A 22,180-nucleotide genomic window follows, 5' to 3' on the forward strand; every position below is an offset into this window, starting at 1 on the left:
GCTAAAACCTGCTTCTGAAGGCTCTGAATCACCTTCCCTCTTATCGTGCATTTAACTTGTGAGTCAGATGAAATGTATCACTTTCAGTAAGAGTATTTCCCACGATTGGAACCAGCTGTTTTTATTATGAGACCAGCTTTCAGTTCAGCATTCATCTCATTCACAAGGAGCTTCTTATGCTTCATGTCATGTACATGCAGTATGTCAGAGAACTTAAAAACTGCATCTAGCCCCATGATAAGAGATGGGGGAAGGTTGTTTTTTTTAAGATCATTGTCACGTTGCATACATTTTTTTTAAACTGTAGTGCTGAATTGTGGTTCTGACACTAGCTATTATTGTGAAAGACAATGATTTTTATATACTTCAGAAAATAGCATGGTGGAGAAAAAACCTGTGGTACCTCAAATATTTTTTTGTTTATTAAACCAGACACAGTTAGTATGTGTGGTGGAGAGGACACTGAGCCAGAGAGGTTAAAATGAATAGTAGGAAGCTAGCATCAGGGAACGCATTCTACAGTTGTCTTATATAATCACTAGGGAATAGTCACAATATTTATTTTAAATTATACCAATGGAAGATAACCTTCCTTGCATAAACTGTGAACATAAACCTTGCCAGTTTTAATTCATTGACAAATACTTTTATCTTTCTATGATATTCTCTGATGCTAGATATTCTACAAGATTGCTTATATCAGAATTGTAAGAGGAATGTGCATGTTTTGGCAACAGGACTCTTACTGAACTTCGTCTCCTGAACTATTTCAGAGGAGATGAAGTTTAGATAAAACAGAGGTTTCCATGCTATATATTTTTTGTTGAGCACAGTTAATACATGCAGTTATGCCAACAGGAAGGTCACTAGGCTCTAACATTTTATCTTTAAATGCTGAGTTAGAGTGTAGCTTTGATAATACTTGCCTGTGGCAAAGTGTTCTCATTGGTTGCTTCTACTCTAATGATAACAGCTGGGCATCAGACCCAATAGATGGGAACACATCACAGAGAAGGTATATAAGCAAATCAGAGGACTAGCTTAGTCTGGCATCCACGAGGCAAGAACACTTGGTATTGTACAGGAGCAGCATACCATGGCCTCTTGGATTTGGACTTCTGAAAAAGAATTTTTGTATTTGAAACACTAACTTTGAATGCTCAGAAGTAGTGTATGTTGGGGATCCTGAAGTTGTATTCCCTTGTTACATGTTGTTTTGTTCAGCTGTCAAAAGTAAAGTGATTTTGTAATGAATCCCTAACCAATCTCCCAACCTGGTGAATAAAAGAGCAGATCATTCCCCTCCCAGGGAGTAGAGTGCCTCATACTTTCTGTATGTCCTTATCCGTTTGCTGCCTTGGCTCTTAAAGTATATTCTGGTTATTAGGTTTCCTTCTTCTGTCAGTTTCTGATTTAGATAGATGGTCTTCTCACGCATTTGTGAGGAGATCCAAACTAGTAGAGAAGTACGGTAAGGTAGATCAGCCTTTGGCACTATCAGTTGCAGGTCTGCCAAGGCTCACAAGAGACTTGATATGTGGCCTAATACCTTTTCCTTGTCATACTTTCTCCAAGTATCCTCAGCAGACTGGAAATCGAGCAGTCCACAAGTGACAAGACTTTTTTCGGGTTTTGGAACAGTACAGATTTTTATAGTATGCTATTATCATTCATTTGAAGTTCAGAGTGGTCCTTAGTAAATTGCTGTTGCTTCACCCTATTAGTTATTTTGAACAATTTATAGCTTATCATAGAGTGGTCTCAGTAAGTTGTTCACAGTCCCTGGAAGGAAAGGAGAAGAAAAACAAAACAAGCCATTCAATTGGGATCTATGCAAATGAAAAGAATCTTCACTACTTTTATTCCATTTAAAATAAAAGGACATATCTGAGACATATAATCATTAGTCCAATGGGAGATGTATATGCTCTTCTGTGTTTAAAATAATGTGAGATATATATATTCGGACAAGAAAAAATTGCTTTTTCAAATATGAGCTTATTGCATTTTAATTGTAACTGCTGTGATTTCAAATAATGTAATAATTTAATATATATGCATATATATTTGCATTCACTTTATGAAATTAATACATTTTGCACAGTTCTGCTGCAGCTTTCTTTTTACCTGCATGTTGTAGAGACAGACAGTATAGAAACCCTCTTTAAGAGCCCACTAACAACGTCGCTATAACAAAAAGGTTTCCTTTTACAGTAAGAATGGGGTTTTATTACGTGAAAGATAATAACCAGATATTATAAATGGTTTTCTCATAGGCTGTTTGCTCTCCTCTCTATGACTTTAGCCTGTGAGAAATTTTGTTTTAATGGTCTGGTTCCATCCCTCTCCACCTTCATGCGTCATAGCATGCAAGTGTTCCTAGTGCTGAAAAAAAAGAGTAGTCTTACTCTGAATATTTGGTACCTGTAGTGTGTTTTATTGGCACTGCCAGACTGAAATGAAGGGGGTTTTGTGCTTTTCTCTTCCCTGCTCTACTTTTCAGGCACCCTACCAACACAAGATAAACCTTCCCAGAGGCAGTCAGAGAGCACAAATTGCAGCCCTTCCAGAAAGAGATCAACATCTGAGAGTACGTCTTCTACAGGCAAGTAAAATCTAACAGTCTTGTTTTCAAGACTACTGCTGTACTAAGAACTATACTACAATAGGCAGCCAAGGCTGTATTGCTTTGAGAACCTTAACAGCAGGAGTATTTTCACAGAGATACTAAGTTTTTCCTCTTATAATTTAGGACACAAGTGCTGCAGATTGTGCTGTAGAATATGGAAACTTGAGCTGGCATTTATACAAGCAGCAACATAGCTATAGCAGCATGGGACTTGGGTTCTTCACCAGGTTGAATTAGTAGTCATGAAGCTCTATGCTTTAGTGCTGGCACTGTGACACTGTAGTTAATAAATGAATTCCCCAGTGGGGAAAGACTTGGCTTCTGGGCTTTTCTGAAAGCAGACAGTGAATGACCCTAAGCAGGTCAAAAATGACAGTAGGAGAGGGATGATAGGACTTGCAGCTCTGGGAGTATTCTCTTCAATTCTTTCAAAACAGGATCAAGGCTCAAATGTACAAATGCATTGGGAAGTTGATGAAATGTGTGCCCATATTGAAGGATTTGGCTCTTTCAGCCATGAGGTAACATACTACCCAGATTGGTGCTCCAGAAAGTCCATATTTATGCACTGATTTGCTAACTTTGGGAAGTACAGCTTAAAAATAGGCTCAAAGAAGACAGGTGACAACAACTCATAGATAGTTTGAACACTGAAAAGCTGAACGTAGGCTTAAAATTTATGGGAGATACTCATTATAGCATAATAACAAGAAAGGGAGATGATTCAGAAATCCAGTGAGTAGAAGCCAATACACTAATGCAAAAAGGGAGGAAAATAAATAGGATTAGATGGAAATCTTTGAAGGCTCCTCACTGAGGAGAATGTTGTGGTATGAACTCACAAATTATTAGACTCACAAAAAAAGTCTATCACAATGACAAATTTTGTTAAAATCTCAGCTGAAGGAAAAAAAACTTCTATTAGAATTCAGACATTCTTAGATGCCAGTCAGTCACAAATCTGCAGTAAACATCCTTAGACTTGACACTTACAAAATTACTTGTTACGATTTCCATACGTAACGAAGGTGCCGACATTGCTATTTCCTCTTCCCTTTAAACATATATTCGCAACAGATGCTTTCTTCAGCATATATGGTAAGAAAGTCACGTGCAGTGAAGAAGTGCACTTTCTCTGTCTTACCAACTTTCTTCTGCTTGCTCATTTTAAAGAGGCAACTACAAAGAGCTAACTAATCGACTGGCATAATTCTGTGTATAGGTAGGTGTTGAAAGTTCAGGCATTTCTTGTATAGGAGAGCATAGGAGTAAATCTGAATGGCAAGTTTCTCAGCTTCAAAGGCATTGAGCTAATGATGCTGAAAGGACTAGTCTTTGTTAGATTTTCTGTAGATCTGGGATGCACGTAGGATTTCAGAGCATTTGTCATAAAAAGCTTCTTTGTTGCTGAGTACTGTAAGCATGTGTGATCAGTGCTGCAGCTGTTTCTGGCATCATAGTCTTCAGTTGTCCGGTCCTTTTGGATCAGTTTCCAAACCAAAACACTAGTTGAAGGACAGGCCATTAGACCTTGTGTCCAAATGTGTTGTGTTGTATAGTTTGATTATTATTGGTTGGTGCAGCTGTTTACATAGGTCACTTTATTAAACAGATGGTATTTCTTTGAGGAACCCTGAACTCCATTCCAGTGTGTATTTAAAGGTCATAAAAAAGCTAAGGGTGGTTTGCCTTTATTATTTCTTCTAAAACTGAAAGCTGAAAGTGTGAATCCTCCCATTACTTTACAAGTTGTTCAAGTTGCTAGGTATTCCACGTGATCACAGTTAACGCTTACAGCAGTGACCTAACAAGCGTGTAGCTGTTTCTTTTTTGAATCCTACAGGAAGAAAGTTGTTCATAGGAGGTTTCTTAGAAGATGATACACTCATTCTTCCTCCTTTAAATTGTGTGTGCTCTTTGAAAAACATTCTTATTTGTACATGCAAATTTGTTACTTTGGAAACTTTTCTTTTTTCTCCAGAGTACCAAATCGGACTATTGAGTACTAGAGAATATTTATCTTAAACTGTCTGTGCTTTATCTTTGTCACCTAATGCACAGTCTGTCTCCTGTCAAAAGACAGAAGACCATTTTACAAAAATATTTTGTTGTCTTCACTTTAAAAGTTACTTTTACACTATTACATGCTCTTCAGTTTACAGCTTAGGACCCATTAGTTTAAGTAGGTCTAATCTAAATAACTGGCAGTAATTACAGTAACATTATGTAAATGCTAGTATGTAATTGTGATAAATTTGTGAGAAGACTGAGAGTATCCATTTTATTCCAGAAAGGACAGAGTTTATCATCAAGAACCAAGAGGGCAACTTTGGGAAATTCTTAATTTGAAGCAGATCCATTTTTAATATAGCATAATCAGTATCGCAGTTGACCTGGAAACTTTTCCAAATGCCAGTCTACAACTGTAAAGTATATAACATTCAGGCAGTTTAAAAAGTGAGATCTAGCTTTACTTGCTGTGTAAACTAGCCTTTCATTTTTCGTGTATTTTCCTTTAGCTTTCTCCAAGCCTATACTTAATTGCGATCAATTTTGTTATCACTGTATTTGTCTTTTGGATAAAGGAAGTGCAAGAGCATTGAAAAAGAGTGCATTTAATTTTTCTGTGCACAGAGAATTTTTTAGTTTTCAGTCTTGAGTAGGAATTAAGTTAACTTTAGAAGAGTTCTCTTTGAACCTGATAGCAACAGTGATATTCTTTGAATTCTCTGAGTAGAAACCTTGGATAGGGAAGCTTTGAAATAAAATATTAGATGCTTTCTTTCAATAATTCTTTATTTTCTATGGTCAATTCCAGTTAATCTTTGTTCTGCAGACATATTTAGACATCAAAATACCCAAGACTGATGAACCTCTAATGAAGGGAGACTCAACATAATTCTAATGACAAGTTAGACCTTCTCACATAATGTTTTACAAAAAATACAAAAATATAATTTATTTCCTGAAGAGCTTATCGTTTAAAATCTATACACATGCTACTGTGAACCGTACGAATTTAATGTCCTTGTTGCTCTTTGCTAGCAGAAGTGAGGAACAGTGTGAATCAGGAGAAAAGAATTGTAAATTAGAAACTGATAATACACAATGTAAACTTCCCACCTACTTGCATCCCTTGGTCTCTTTCCCATTAGAATTTGTGTTCGTCTTGTCATTGAACATTTTAGGCATTTATAAGATATTAACATCTGGCAGTCTGTCCAGCTGTCATATCTTAATTCAAACCTTATTTGATTGTAATGCTGATTGTATCTCAAATCCATTTCAGTATATTTGTGTTCATCTGTGTTTCCAGTGATTGCAGTACCTACACGGGGAACAAGGCTGGCAACTGCTGTTGATGATTCAATGGATAGCTTACTGCAGCGCATGGCACAGCATGAAAGCCAAGCTACTTTGGACAAAACCATAGAAGCAGTCATTGCAAATGTGTCTGTTCCACCACCAGCTAGTCCTGCTCGAAACCACAACAGGGAGAGAGGTCTGGGGAAACAGGACAGTATCTTAGCTTCAGCAATTCCAAGCAACTCTTGCAGTGATACTATCTCCCTTCTTTCAGACAGATTACCAAACAGCTATTCCCCACATCATCTCAAGAGAAGTGTGGTTGAAGCCATGCAGCGACAAGCTAGGAAAATGTGCAATTATAACAAGATCTTGGCAACGAAAAAGAATCTTGATCATGTCAATAAAATTCTGAAAGCCAAAAAGCTGCAAAGGCAGTCACGGACAGGGAATAACTTTGTGAAGCGCAGGCCAGGTAGGCCCCGGAAATACCCAATGCAGGCTGTCGTTTCAATGCAAGCTTTCCAGGCAGCTCGGCTGGTCAGTCAGGAGCTAGACAAAAGAGAAGAAAGCAACAGTCCTTTACACCTTGGACCTGATACCATCACAGATGTAATTGAAGCTGTAGTGCAGAGTGTGAACTTGAATACAGATCACCGAAAAGGCTGGAAGAGAAAGAGGTGGCTTGCAGAGGAACAGGCCAGGAAAAGACAAAAATCTCTACCAGAAGGCGAACAGGAGAGCAATAAGAGGTAATACTCTTACAATTCTGTACTTTCAGCGTAGTCATTATGGGGGTTTATAGCATTTCAGCTCATGAAAGAATCTTGTTCTTACAGGCTCTGCTAGTTACATTTGTTTTCTCTAAGATGATCAGTTTAAAGGGAACTAAGGTGTCAATTTTAAATATGTTTAGGGTTTTTCTAAGCTACTGAACATCATACAATGTTCAAAATGAGATAGATTCACAGGTAATGCAAAAGTATTGTTTTTGTGCTTAGTGAGCTAGTAACAGACTGGCTGATGAGATAGTATAGCAAAGATTATTCCTGTATCATGTGCTGAATAAGGAACTATAATAGCTACATGCGCCATCGGAGTCTGAAGAGTATGACTCATATGCATTATAAAAAAAAAAAAAAAAAAAAACTCCCAAGCAGCAGAATATGTTGGGTGAGATCAGCTGATATGCAGCAAATAGAGAATAAGACCAAAGGAGAAAGGAAGAGTTGTGGCATGCACCAGTTTAATAGTGCAATCAATACTACTATACTACTATATCATACTACTATAGGAACACACCAGAAATTTCTCTCTGCTCTAATCATCTCATACTTATTCTCAAACTCACCGGTATTAGCAGACCAAACTTTTCCTAAAATCTCCCTTCCTATATTTGCAGAGTAGTTCTGAAAAATATTATCCATTTGTGTTTCAGAAACAAATACCAAAATACAGGCATTTAGATTCAGGGAATGTTACTGCAACCACTTGTCAAAAGGATGTATTGTTTGGCTGTTCTGAAGGCTAAAAGAAATGTTTACACATACTATTTTTGGAATACCAAAGAAGATAGTATAAGCCACTTCTAAATCAATTAACTGAGACTCCAAAGAATAAGAATTCATGGTGCTAACAACTTTCTTTTTGTATTAATTAATAATAACATTACTCTAAAAAGATCCTCCATTTTTTATGATTATGTTTAATCACTACTTGATCATGATCATATTTTGAATTGCATTTTTTACATAGCTACATGCTATGTATGCTATTACATGGTAGTTTACATAGCATGTAATTCAGAAATCTGCACATATGGTCTTTTGCTACTCTCCATATTATAAAGAGGAATAATGAAATGTAGCAGTAAAATAATCTTTACATTTTCTTCCAGTTTATCCGAGACAGCAGCTGTACCATCCAGTCCACATGATGCCCTTGGGAAACCACATGAATCTGAAAATAGTGAGCAGCCTTTGCCTTCTCTTGCCCAGCGTGAGAAAAAAGCACCTCGGCCCCCAAAGAAGAAGTACCAGAAGGCAGGGCTCTACTCTGATGTGTACAAAACAACAGAGTAAGTAGTACCAGTGAAAAGCTGCTGTCTGATATTCCAGTGGAAACTGTCTCCTTTCAACTAGAATCATAAAGAGCTGTCACTAATGAGCAGCTGAAATAAAACCATCAACTTAATGCAAGCCTGTGAAAAATTACATGCATGATAATTATCAGAATCTGACCCATTGAAGATTTAAAATGTAACCCCAGTCAGAAAGCAACCTCCAGCAATCTGAAACTGTTTCTGAGTATCGACCTTGAAGAAGGTAAGACGGCTTCATTCGACAGTCTTAATGAACATGGCAGCAAAAGTGCTGGCAGAGCTTGAGATGCTCAGGTACTGAGTACAATGTCAATGTAAAAAAGGGCCATTGATTTTCTGTTTTTATTGACTGAACGATGATATGGTCATCTTTTGTGTGACAAACTTTTGGAGTGAAAGCATTTCAGGTATGCTCAATGTTCATTTCACAATTGAGTGAGGTTTATCTCCTTCTCTTTATATGAAATGTTTAAGAAGCTAGCATTCTTAACATTTTTTCATGAAGTTGCTCAAAACGTAGTATACATTAGAAGGTAGACATCTCCCATTTCTGATGATCAGCCCACTTCTGTTACTATTTGTAGTTACATAAGATTTCTACAGCAATTTGAACTGATTGTGTTGAAGTCATGACTTTGCACACTTCTTCTAATGTGGTCTGACAGAAAAAGAGAGAAAACTGGACACCTTCTGTCTCATCCCCCTTTGTAGACTACTTTCAAATGCTCTGGAGACCACTGGGAGACTGCTAGTTTATCAGCTGCTCTGGATAACTTTTATTTCCATAGTAAAATAAAGGCATCAATGAAGGAATCAAGACTCTAAGAAAGAAACAATAAAGATCTAGGTTTGATCAAGTGGGACCACACATATTTCTAATAGTTTGCAAGCATATTCTTTTGCAGATATGTTAGAATTTCTAGCACTTAGATGTTCTGTTACTGATGTGTACTGTGTTGCAGCATTCAAAAATTGCATAGAAGAAATTAGATCTGTTGCTTTAGGTGGGAACTTGAGAAAATCTTTCTTTTCTTTATAATGAAATGATAGTTATCCTGCCATTCCTAATCGGCAAAGAGAGGGCCATTATTGCATACACAGTAGGCAGACATCTCATTAAAAAAAAAAAAAAGGTACAAATACTAAAAGTCAAGGTTTATAGGCATTGTCCCTGATGATAGAATAAAGTCCACCACCCTAGAGAAGGCCATCACAAAACTGATCTCTGCTTCTAACCCTCCCTTTCCCTTGCCATTTCACGTTGCAGTTCCATGGAAGCTTAAAGTGGCCTGATCTAATCTTACCCTTTACTTGGTGCTCAGCATGCTCAGTCTTTCCCTTGCACTGATCCTGAAGTTTGTGGTGAGCCAGTTAAGAACACTGAGGAAACTTTACCCCGCCAAAGAAACGAATAGCTTTTGACTGTCCACATAATCTGAACTTCTCTGCATGGTTATTTAAAAACTGATAGGAAAACAAGGGATGGGAGTGCATGGCTGGGCTCAGCAAGGACAAAACAGTGGCCATATTGATTAAGATGCCTTTTCTTAGAGAAAGTTACAGCTTAAAGGGCTCATCTCACCGTGTTCTTTGTGCTAGCACTAGATCTTGTCTTCCTCTGTTGGTTCAGCAAGGTAAATTGGCAGAACAATAGTCACTTTTAATTAATTTTCTGCTTAATTTAACTCACTGCTCTAGTTTTACTGCACAGTCAGACACATGCCAGTGTAAGAGTACAGCAGAAGTTCATGTTATTATTCTAATATTTATATAATTTCATGCTGTATTGGTGTGAAAGCATGATCTTAGTTGAGAATGAAAAGGCAACTGTGTAATCGTATGGCACCCTCTAGTGATGGTACAGTTAAATATTTGTCAGTGTTTCCATTAGACCAGTGTCTGCCTTCTCTCTCTTAATTGGTGTTACCAATGATCATTAATCCCTATCTCTGTTTGCCGTGTTCAACTGCAGACATTTCTTTACCTTAAAACTCTTTTCCTACTCAACTACATCTTTCTTAACCTCTTCTTAAACGTCATTAGAACAGATGAAGTAGTTGAAGTTTTACTGAGAGGTTTACTGTAACTATTTACAACTCTCCCTAGATTAATCATGGCCAATCTCTAAACAGCAGCAAAAAAAAATGTTTGTCATATCACCATCATTTTTAGCCTACTGTTACAGGAGAAACATGTGCATTAATTTCTCTGCAACCACTACCTGTCATGACAAACTCTAATTGTACCATTTGACTCAACAGAATTTCACTCCTCTAACTCACATAGGTCTAGAAATCTTACTGAAACACAGTGAAGAAAACTCAAATTTTATGTATAGACCATCATCAGAATATGATTCCTTGCAAATAAACCAAGAAGAAAAGAAATGATTTCTGAAGTGAGTCTCAATCCTCCCTCAATTTCCAAATGTAATTTTTTTAGACAGTGTTAGCTGGTCTGATACTACCATCTACATGAGAAGATGGTAGCACACAATCCTCAACTTCCACTGGATGAATTAGACAGATCAAGTTCAGTGGATGGTTGCACAAGACTGATTATAGATGAGAATCGTTACCTGTTTACACAGCAGTGGCTTTTCCAGAGGAGTGCAAAGTCTCCTTCACCAAACAAATTTAACAATAATTGGTAAATTATTACAACTAATTTTTTCAAATTATAATTTATGGGAAGGATTAAACACACCATGAAAGGACAAAATTATTTTAAAAGTATTTTCTATCACAATAATTCCTTTTTTTCCCACATTACATCACAGTTATGATTGTCATGGAAAAGCTTTAATTTTGACCCTAGATAAAAACTGGAACTTCTAGGGGTACTAAAAGACTTTTTAAGTTGATCATTTTCATCTCTCTGATCTTTATCAGTAACACAAAATGAACTCTCATTCATCAAATTTGCACTGTGCTGTAATCAGCACTGAACTGCGTGTTTCTCTGTTGTTGGGTATCCATCACGAATAGAAACCGGTGGTTCCAGAGATACTGTAGTGCAGTGCAGACTGCTGCTGCTGGGAAGTGGGCTTTCCACCCATTTGTTCCTGTCATTGTTTCTGTTTTGCTGATGTTAGAGTTTGTGGAGCTACAAGGTGACTTAGATGAAGTAACTGAACATTTTAGAAACAGACCTATTGAAACAATCAGTCAGCTGAATTAAAGTGATAGTCTAAGATTGTAGTTCAGCAAATGCTTTAAGTTGGCTTAGGCTAGCAATGCACTAAAAGAAGCAGTTCTACTTTCTCCTCACCTTTGGGTGCTTATTCCTTTCCTGTGCTGTCCCTTCCTTTGTCCCATCACAATTATCTGTGCAACTGAACCAGCCTGGGATAGTGATTAAAATGAAATCTGAAATCCAACCTTCCTGCAGCTCAAATAAAAATCCGGTTTTAATTTATTCAGTTTCCTGGTGCAGTTAACTTTGCAGTCATACAAACGGTTGTGCCAGCAGAAGATGGGGAGCATCAAAGCCACTGGCTTAAGATGGTTATCAGACTACAGTCTGAGAGAAAATATTGGGCACCAAACCTTTCAGAAATTTAACTCTGCATTCTACAGAGAGTTAATACCAGCAAGTGTGATAGGAGTGTAAGGAGAAGAAACTAAAAAGTTAAAGAAGAGAACTAGAAGTGGAACACTACCGGAAAGAAATAAATGAGAAGAATGTGGAAAAATGATGGTATGGAAAGTAAAACTTGGTTCCTTCTTAATTAGACTGAGACTTGAGACAGGGGAAGAAGAGAGTGCATTCTAAGCCTAATATTCAGCCTTTGCAAAGTGGTATGAAAATGCTTTAATATTCAGCAGAAATCACTTTATGAATCGCTCTATTACTGGTAACTTGCAAAAAGAGTCCCGTTTAGTCTGTCGTTGGTAAGTGGACCAGTTTCCAAGTGGGTATTTTAAAATTTTTCCCACAGAAACTGAACCAAGCAACTTTCTGTAGTAGATTATAGTTAGGGGAGTCATTCCTTACCTAGCCGGGCTTACATTTCTGTCTGTCAAGCTATCAAAACCATGCTGCCACCGCTTTCCATGGAAAATACACTAACGGAAATGTTACAAGTTATTTCTCTGTGATTATTAGTAAGTTTTCATCATATCCTAACACTTCTGAAAACAGAAGGGTCCTGGCTTTCTGAAGAGATCTTTTCCTTTTCAGGGGGAATATTCATTATACCTGCTTACTGAGGAAAGTATCTAATAAATAATATGGTATGAAAGTGAGTAGGTACTTGTCCTCAACAGTAGCACAGAGTAAGCTGATTCCAGCAGGCTTTTGTATCACTGCCAGTTCTTTGATTACTTCAGTATACTCACTGTTTTAATGTATAATGGTGTTTTATTTTAACATCTCAGCCCTTTCCTTTCGAAGTCCTTAAAACATTGATGGCCTTTGTTCAATCTATTGGTTTGTTACAACAATTCTTTACATGTCTCTAACAATACTGCATTGCTGTGTGTAGAAGGAAGAAAGAATAGGTGTTTTCCCAGTGTTCTTTGTGACTAAATCTGTGACAGGTGATTAATCTTATTGAATCTTTGCAATGACTTCACCATTCTGCTGCTTCTTAAAGTAGTGGACTTAGTGATTCCCTTGCAGGCTTCTTGTTTCTGCAGTGCATAATGAAATACATGTTATATTTTGTGGGTTTGGCTAATTGCCTTTCATAGTTCCTCTTAGCCATACTAGTTTCCTCCTTGCAGTTTATTTACCATAATTTATATTTCTGTTGGCATCCTTTACACTGAATATTTGTGTTACAGGGTACACATTTGGCTTGAATTAAGTCATACCTTTCTGTTGAACATTTTCATTTTTTCTCTGTCTTTGACTTAAGGGTTTGCTTGCCTCTTGTAAGTGGAGGTTCACACTTCTCTTTTTCAAAATACCTTTCTGTTTTTTCTTGCAAATAAGTTGTTTTCCAGGCCTTGTAAATGGTTACTCCATGGCCTTTGTTTGCAAGCCTTTCTAATTCAGTACAATGTCACCTGAAAGGATAGAGGACGTGAGTTCTTTTTTATCCTCTGTAGGATGTCATTTTTGCCTGTTGTGCAAAGGAGCTGTATTTTTGCCAAAGCAAATGAAATAAATTCCTGCCATCAGAAAACAGAGGGTCACAATGTTAAAAACAGTAAGTTTTACTGTTTGCAAGAATGTTACTGCTTTCTGATTAGGAGTGCTTGACAAAGCATGCTTCAGTTAGAAACTGCTATGACTATTTAGAGAACTAGCTGTAGTGTTGTACTGGTGATACGTTCTGGAACATCAAATGTCAGACTGGAAATAGGTGACCTGTGTTTTAGTGATGCCTCTGCCCTGCTCTGTGACCCAGGTCACTTTTAATTTATCTGTACTTTATATTCCTCACCTGTAAGAGGGAGATACACTCCTTATGTGCCTTAAAAAATGAAGATAATGATGTTGGGGTGAGTTTTATTCAGGTAGCCCCATTTTATTTTAATAATAAGCTGTAATCAGCTACTGAAATGAACTTTCAGAAAATGTGGTAAGTTCTCTTACATTTTAAATCTTTAAATCATGATGCAGTGCCTTTCTAAAATACATTTTGTAATTCAATCAGAGATTGTTTGACCAGAGAGAAACTCAACTGAGTGAAAGTATATGATATATCAGAAGGCAAATTAAATAATCATAAAAGTATCTTCTGATCCTAAAATATGACTCATTACTGTGTCCACCTATATAGATTAAGTTAAATGTGTTTATCAGTAACAGTATGTGAACCACAGATTACTGACATCCATCAGTTCTGTTTTTAACCGTCAGAAATTCTCTTCAGTTGTTGATATTTCAAGATTTGTATTTAACTTCTATTTTCAGTTGACTAGTTAGCAATATTACCTTTTATTGAGTCAGCTTTCAGTTGTATGTCCAGTTATTAAAAGCTTAAAAAACTTCAATATATTTTAATAGACTTTTAATAACATTTTAATATTTGGTATATTTCACATTTGGAAGTCACTTCTGCATGTTGCGGTGTCTCAATACTAAATATAACCAGGTCAGTTTTTTTTTCCCCCCATAAATTCTTTGTCAGGAGCCAAAAGGAGATGTTTATATAAGACAGCTTGCCAGGTTAGGTTGTTTTACTTTCATCTGACCCATACCACCATTCTTACATTGTACTCCTATTATTCCTTCTATATAGGGGCCATCTTGTTGCTTTTTTAACTTTTGGTTTCTCTTATTTTCCTGCTTTATATATGAACAGCCTTCTAAAGAAATAAGAAGTAAACACTTGCTCTCAACAAACTAGGAAAGCCGTCTCTATATATGTAAACCTGGTCAAATTCCTAAGCAAACAAAATCCGATAAGATTTTTTGAGTTTATTTTATTCTTGTAACGTTCGTTATAACTTAAATATGACATTTTGGGAATTTAAAGTTGATGGTATCCCATTAAGTCTGGTTTATATAGAAGTTATATAGAAGGAAAAAATCAAATCACCAGCTTTGAAATGGATATGATAAGTATATTTGGCAAGCACCCTGGAAATTAGGCTTTTTGGCCACTTCCATTACTATTCTCATGCCTGATAATCAATCCATAGGTACCTTAATTAGTACAGAGGACATATTTTTCCAAATGACAGAGGTTTTCCTTATTATGATTTTCTTTATCACTCTTGTCTCTAATCCACAGTCCGAAGAGCCGCCTCATACAATTAAAGAAAGAAAAACTGGAGTACACTCCTGGAGAGCATGAGCATGGTTTGTTTCCAGCCCCTATTCATGTTGGTGAGTACTTCACATGTGTTTGAATTGTTGGGAAACAAATATCCCACCTAGGTTACATTGAAATAGTCTATTTGCATTCTCTCTCTCTCTCTCTCTCTCTCTCTCTCTCAATTCATTCCTTTTTTTTTTTTAATGTCTTGTCAGGTGACTCATATTTTTAAGCATACAAGCTTTGTGAGAAGTCATATTCATTCGTCTGCATTCTTCAGTGCAAAAGTTTGACTGAAGAGAGACTCTTTTGTCGCTATTTGAACTTTGTTTTCATTTTTTGTTTACCATAAGAAGATTCCAGTGTAGTTTTAAACCTGCTTTAACTGCCATAATACTTTTGTTTAAATGCAGTACAATAATTTCCTTTTCAACCTAATATTACAATAGAGTAGAAGCCAGTGATGATTATTACCACTTATTAAATCTCAAAAGCTAAAGAAGCAATAATAAAATTCCTCCATGTCCCTGTGCATTAATTGTTGTCTGTCTTTAAATGTGGGTAAAAGTGAGGAAGAATGAAAAACTTAAACATTGTTTAAGTCTTCATTCTTTTTTTGAGATCTCAAATAGGACATCGATGAGATGTAAGTATCCTCTTAGCTCTCTACAGAAAGAAACCATAGGCTAAAAGTAGTATGAGCATTTCAAACTCCTTGAGTTACAGGATGCTATTCACAAGTCTGGTCCACATTTCTTAATCCCCTAGACTGGACAGCCTTGAGAGAACGATCATGAAGTCCCAAACTAGAGGTGCTGCAGATCTTGTTCTTTTCCAGTACAAACCAAGGTTGATTTATTGCTTTTAAGATAATTGTTTCAGCTTGTAAAGTGCTGTCATTTCGCATTTCAAATACAGTCATGCAAAGCCAGTTTGGGAAATTTTATATTGTTCAGTAGGAATATTTGTCTCATCAGATACAAATGTTTAATAGCTTTGTATTGTTTAACAGAATGTTTGTGCTTTGTATACAACTTTCACAGAGAAGAAATAGCAGCTGAAGCATTTGACAGATCGTCTGTAAATCAGTAACTGTAATTTTTAAGGAACAGATTTCAGAAATAAAGGTGTTAATTTAAGTTCTCCCAAATATGTCAACTTTCTCAGTTCCTTTTTGAATTAGGTCATATAACTCTGTCGCATGATTGAACTATCTGTTGGGATGCTCAGGTTCAGTTTGCAATGCAGTAGTCCTGTTCTCTTCTCTCCTCACAAGGCCATGACCTCAAGTATGTTTGTACTAGCAGATGCAAACAAGCTTCTTCAATAAAGATAAGGCTGTTTTAATTGCTCTGTGTTGGGTAGCTGGAGAGTAGTGTAACTACAGACCAGTTACAAGGTTTAGGACTCCACCAGATATCTGTACCAGTGCCTGCTTGATGAGGGCTGGAGGATGTTCCATATACTCCAGGCATGGTGCCAGGGCACTTAAAAGAGCCCTTTGTTTTGCCCACTGAGGTCATAGAAGTGAAAGAAAATTCCCAGCAGATTTAGCTCTTTCCTGGAACCTGCTATGGATGAATAAAGCATTGTAAATAAGAAGTAATTGTGGAGTAAGTTGTAAAGAAAACATTACAATTTTTATTTTCCAGTTTCCTCAGTGGTGAAGGTATGCATGTGAGTTTACATGAAGCCACAGATTGTTGCTAGAGGAACATGAAGGCACTTGTTAACATTTAGAAAACCTGGGAAAATTAGGCTGAAACCTCATCATTAATCACTCTTCTCACTGCAATTTTGTGAAGCAGTAGTCCAATAAAGTGATAGGAGAACTTTTTAGTCTTAGCTAGGAGTAACATAGTGCCTGTGTCAAACGCCAGCTCTAACATAAAACAAGTTTTTAATGGGTCCGTTTCGTTCTCTTAGGAAGGAAGTGTGGCAGTAAGTTTTAGAATAGAGATAAAATCTATTGTGAAGGTAACTCGTGTCTAAAACAAGTTTCAGTTATTGATGAAAATACAAATCATCCTGAAGGCTTTGTGAAACAGGAATGTCTTTGTAAAGTCTGAATTGATTCTTAAGTCATTTTTGGTAAAGGTTATCGGAACAGCCTATTTTCAACACAGATTGGGGTGGGGGGAGTAAGACAGTACTACGATCAACCGCCTCATATGAATTGTGAATGTAAGATTTTTCTGTACATACTTGTTCTCTGTGCTAGATCATTGAATTCACGTGGACAGAGAAATTATGGCAAAAGTACCAACTTTCTTTGGGATTTCTACATAGAATTTACTAGTGTTCACTGTGTGACAGAGCTGTTCAGTTTTGTCAATTATTTGCTGTTTTGTCTTTTTAGTAACTCACATTCAGTGACCCCTTGTGGGAGAACACCTGCAGTGTTTCTGGCACTGCACTTAAGAGTTTAACTGTAACTGTTAAGAGTTTATTGACATCCTTAAAGTTCAGTCATCAAAGCAGAATGTAGCTCCCGTCTGTCACCTACCTCAGCAAGTCTGTCCCATATCTAAGACAGGAGCTTACTCAGTATCTGTAAATGTTAAACCTCACTATGACAATGGAGTGAAATGCAGACAACAGCACCATGGAGGGTTTTTTTCTGAGTTCCTGCTAATAAACAAAACATTCTCTGAGGGTTCTGCTGTTTGCCTTTTGACTTTCAGAGACTAGAGGCCCTATCAGTGTAATAGCAGCAGTGCTTTTCCCTCTTGGGGATATGTGAGTATGAGTGTGTACAACTTACAGACTTTTTTGTTTCAGGAAAGTATCTGAGACAAAAGAGAATTGACTTCCAACTGCCTTACGACATCCTCTGGCAATGGAAACACAATCAGGTACAAGATAAAAAGTTTCTAGGTGCCAAGATTGTGTTAAGAAGTCATGGAAAGAAAATAACAGGATTCTTATATGATAGCTATGCTTATATATTCTGTATATTGATGAATATTTTTGTTGCTGCTACTGTATGAGAAAAAAAGGATTTGCATATGTATTTAATGTGAATAGTTTCCTTTTTTTCTCTCTCTTGCAAAATAGCAATCCTGTGGCTTTCTGCAGTAAGAAGTCACTAATTCTACTGTAGACTTTTACTTTGGTAGTGTGCCTACTTTCTGCCATGATCTAGTTTTAGACACGCCTCAGGAGAATTCAGATGTACTGCCAACAGTACTGAGAAATTTCAGGCCTTATTTTTCTTGGATCAGTCCCAGCAGAGTGTAATTTATTTTTCACTTGCAAGCTGAAATTTTCATATGGAGGAAGTAGAGAAAGTGTTTAACAGTCGCATTCTTTTTAAAGAGTTTTAAATATGTGCAGACCTAAAAATAGGAATATTGTCTTCCTGAGAAGTTTCCAACAAGTGATTTAATACAGGATTTAATGCTGGAGTATAAATCTGTCTCCAGCTCTACAGCAAAAAAGTGCTCTGAGACATGTAACCTAAGCATGTAAATGAGCAAGACAAATTCCCAGGTGGTTGTGGCTCCAGCTACTCTTTGTAATACTACCAAAATTTAATCTTAAAGTAATGCTAGAGATTGACATTTCAGCTGAGGAGAGTTGTTTGCAATGTATTGAAGATTACTTACATCTGCCTATCTTATCTATTCAACATTACATAAATAGTAAATACATGTGATCTATTTCCTTGACATTTTCCTTATCTGTCTACAATATTGAGAAACCTTACAAAATAATTCGGTTATACAATACCTGTCTACCATACCTCATTCCTGAGGGAATTATACTAAGGCACTTAAATGTGCATACATGTAATACTTCAAAATTACTCTTTAAAGCTTTTTTGAAAGGATGAAATATATATAAAGTTACAAAAGTGACCTAAATTTCACTTTTACCTCCTGTCATCTCCCTTTGCAGAGCAAATTATTCTAATTAGAAAATGAATCTACATTTCTCTTGGCTGCTACCTGTAGATACAGTTTTGATAACCCTATTTTTTGTCCTTTCCACTTTTTTAAGTCTCATGCTGTAAATCCACCAAAGATGCATTCTCCAAAGTAGTTTTAAATAATTATCCTTTTTTTCGGTGTTGAAAAGAACAGCATTGCTCAGAATAGTCTCAGAGTAGCCTTCATGATGCTGTTTTCCATCTAGTTTTGCTCAAATAAACAATACGTTAGAAAAACTGCTCAGTTGACTCACATAGCTCAAGATATGCTTATTTAGGCACACTTTTTGACCTATTCTGTATCATAGCCTGAGCTGAAAGAAGAGACTGCAGATAAGTTTTTGAGTAATTATTACAAAACTTTTGCATATGAACAGAACATCCTTTCTGTAATTCTTTTGACTACCAGCTGGAGTTATGCAATGTATTAAAATTTTATTTCTCTTCCTTTTAGTTGTATAAAAAGCCAGATGTCCCACTTTATAAAAAAATCCGTTCTAGTAAGTAAATTCTTATTCTCTTTATTACTAAAATGTGTCAATATGCTTTACGCTAAGCAGTGTAACTGTGGAATTTTCGCATGACATCCCTCCGTTCTATCATGCTTTTGTCTTACTGAAGATACTTTCACCACCTTTTCTGTTTTGTGTAATCAGAGTGAAAATATTGTAAATAAATAGTTCTGACTTTCATCTGGAAATAATTCCCCCCCCCCTTTTTTTTCCCTCCAGATGTTTATGTGGATGTCAAACCTCTTTCTGGCTATGAGGCCACTACCTGCAATTGTAAGAAACCAGAGGATGACAATGGAAAGGGCTGTGTAGAGGACTGTCTTAACAGGTTAGAAATATGTTGAACGGTGTAATAAGAGAATTTCAATAAATGTGTTATTTCACATAAACTTATGCTATACTAAGAGGAGAATCAGGTTGGACGCAAACCCAGTAAAATAAAGTATTATTACAGAAACATATAGGGTAACTTTCTGCTGCGTAAGCATGTATGCTCTCCCTGCATTTCTTCAAAGGAAATCCAATTAAAAGCCCCATTTTGCTCCTAAATAGCAGTGGGAGCCAGGCTGTGAATCTTTGTGTGAATTGCACCTAGAAAACAAGTGTTTTAGTTCTTCAATGACTTTTGTTTAACAGAGGGGTATTTTGTTTTTTTATGACAGCTCTAGAAGCATGCTGTACGTCTTCTTTTAACTTCTTTGGTTTTTATTGTAGGATGATCTTTGCGGAGTGTTCACCAAACACCTGCCCTTGTGGTGAACGGTGCTGTAACCAGCGGATACAGAGGCATGAATGGGTGCAGTGCCTGGAGAGGTTCCGAGCTGAGGAGAAAGGATGGGGTATTCGTACCAAAGAACCCCTAAAAGCAGGACAATTTATCATTGAATATCTGGGAGAAGTTGTTAGTGAGCAAGAATTCAGGTAGAAATTTTTATCTGCTGCTTTGGCATGGAAGGCTCAATAAATGACATGCATTATCATTGATGGAAAATCCTTAAAGAGAGATAAAGGAGAAAGGAAGGGAGAAAAAGAATGTGTTTCTGTTCACTGCCACCAAAAGGAAGGCTTAGAATTTAGTGGTTTTGATCAACCAACTTTTTCTCAGTCAAATAGAGAGAAGTGATTAGTATATGCAAAGCAACATCTGCCACTTCTGTTCTGTAAATGCCAAATGTTGCAAGGGAGTCTGCATTTAATATAGTTATGAGCACTATGCAGGATTTTAATTGGGCAGGATAACTCAGAAGATAGAATGGGGCAGGAAAAGAAACGAGCTTTTACAGATAGATAGGAAGACAAAGAAAAGTGGATGCATTAATAACAATGGAAGAAAGAAATCGTAGTCATGTTAGCTGCATAGTAAGGCAATTGAGGTTGGAGAGACATGCTTTCTTAGAGCTCTATCAGAAGACAAATACAATTTCTGCAGAGATAGGTGCTAACACAACTGACTTTTTTCTCTTTTTTTTGGTCACTGTTCCTCTATTACTAAAAGGAGGTAGCTGTAATCCAAGGATGAAACTCCAGAAGTTGTGTCCAGCTCCAGAGAATGAAAGGGAGGAACTAACTTGTGCACATGTGTACATACACACACAAAAGAGGGTGTACTTGCATTTTCTCTTCCATACACAGGTTATCAGCATGAAATGTATACTAATAATCTGCAGAATCCAAAAGGGAGCGTTCCAAGAGAACATATTTCTGAATTCTAATTCAAGCTCTGTCAATACCCTTGCCTTATTTTTGTTAGTATTATAATGGTTTTCCTCCATCTCTAGGTGTAAGATTCTGTAAAGTACAAAGCATCATAATTGTTTTGTTCTTCAAAACCCTCTCTCAGAATTCTTGAATGCACTATTACTTTGTTACTCCCTATTCACTTTGCAGCAACAAGCAGAATAACAAATAACTTTGCTGTGTTGCTTCCTAGGAACCGGATGATTGAACAGTACCATAATCACAGTGATCATTACTGCCTGAATTTAGACAGTGGAATGGTGATAGATAGCTATCGTATGGGCAATGAAGCTCGTTTTATCAACCACAGCTGTAATCCTAATTGTGAGATGCAGAAATGGTAAGAAAAATATATTCTCTTTGCTGGGACAATGGTATACTAGTGGTTAAATTATAGATAACCAGATGAGCTGAAAGGAAATGATCTAAAAATGGGGAGAAGCAAGTTGAACAGAATAAAAAGTGTTAACCTGCGTGCTCGCATTGCATAAGTACTGTAGTATTTTAAAGTAGTGGATGTTTTGGAGGTAGGATCTAAGTTTTCCGACAAGGCAGATCCAACATTTGTGTTTGTCATACTGTTAACCTGCTATAAATTTTGAAGCCTAGATAATGCCATAACATAACCTATGCATATATTCTTTCCTTCTGGCAATTCAGATATATTTTTTAAGTAGGCAAACAGTGGAATATTCTCATTTCAGCACACCATGTGTTCATATCAGTACTGTGTTATCAGAAGAAATCCAGTGCAGACTAGTAGGAAGTGCTTCTGAGAAATTTGTAGTGAATGACTTACAGTGAAATAGCAGATGGGCATAATAGAAATCAGCTACTTTGGCAGCAAAACGGGGGAGCTTGCAATTCTTGGATCATTCTAGTGGTTTTAAGCAATACTAATCAGATTTAAAATATTAAAATCCAACATAAAAATAATTAAAGAATTAGAGAGCTAGTACTTTTTAATGTATTTTGTGAAATGAGCTATGATGTTCAGTTCTTGGCAATTGAAAGGTAGTTCTGTCTTGATAGCTAATATAGTTTGTAGCTTCTATGTTTGAAGCTCAACTTCCTGCTCTTCGTAAGCACAGTACTCTGTGTACCCTTGTGTGTGACATTTTATTGTCTTTCAAAGTTTGTTGTAAGAGAGATAAGTAAGAGAATGGTAGAAATGAAGAAAAAGTTTAATTCAGGGCACAGCAAAAGTGTTGCTTCCTGTCTCTTAACACTTCTACTACATGGGCAAAGACTA

At 36.7% G+C, this 22,180-nt stretch overlaps 1 protein-coding gene across 2 annotated transcripts in view; it reads left to right on the forward strand.

Moving 5' to 3' along the window:
* The window catches only part of ASH1L (ASH1 like histone lysine methyltransferase), a 57,059-nt gene that overhangs the window by 20,337 nt on the left and 14,542 nt on the right, over positions 1-22,180 (forward strand). For both annotated transcript variants that reach the window (XM_062598160.1, XM_062598161.1), the window contains 9 exons: positions 2,504-2,605; positions 5,946-6,687; positions 7,833-8,012; positions 14,725-14,819; positions 17,530-17,603; positions 19,134-19,179; positions 19,411-19,519; positions 19,906-20,112; positions 21,122-21,268. In XM_062598160.1, coding sequence (XP_062454144.1) covers positions 2,504-2,605; positions 5,946-6,687; positions 7,833-8,012; positions 14,725-14,819; positions 17,530-17,603; positions 19,134-19,179; positions 19,411-19,519; positions 19,906-20,112; positions 21,122-21,268 — 1,702 coding nt within the window. The remainder of the gene's footprint in view (positions 1-2,503; positions 2,606-5,945; positions 6,688-7,832; positions 8,013-14,724; positions 14,820-17,529; positions 17,604-19,133; positions 19,180-19,410; positions 19,520-19,905; positions 20,113-21,121; positions 21,269-22,180) is intronic.

Source organism: Rhea pennata, chromosome 31, assembly GCF_028389875.1.
Source record: "Rhea pennata isolate bPtePen1 chromosome 31, bPtePen1.pri, whole genome shotgun sequence".
NCBI classification, from domain to species: Eukaryota; Metazoa; Chordata; class Aves; order Rheiformes; family Rheidae; genus Rhea; species Rhea pennata.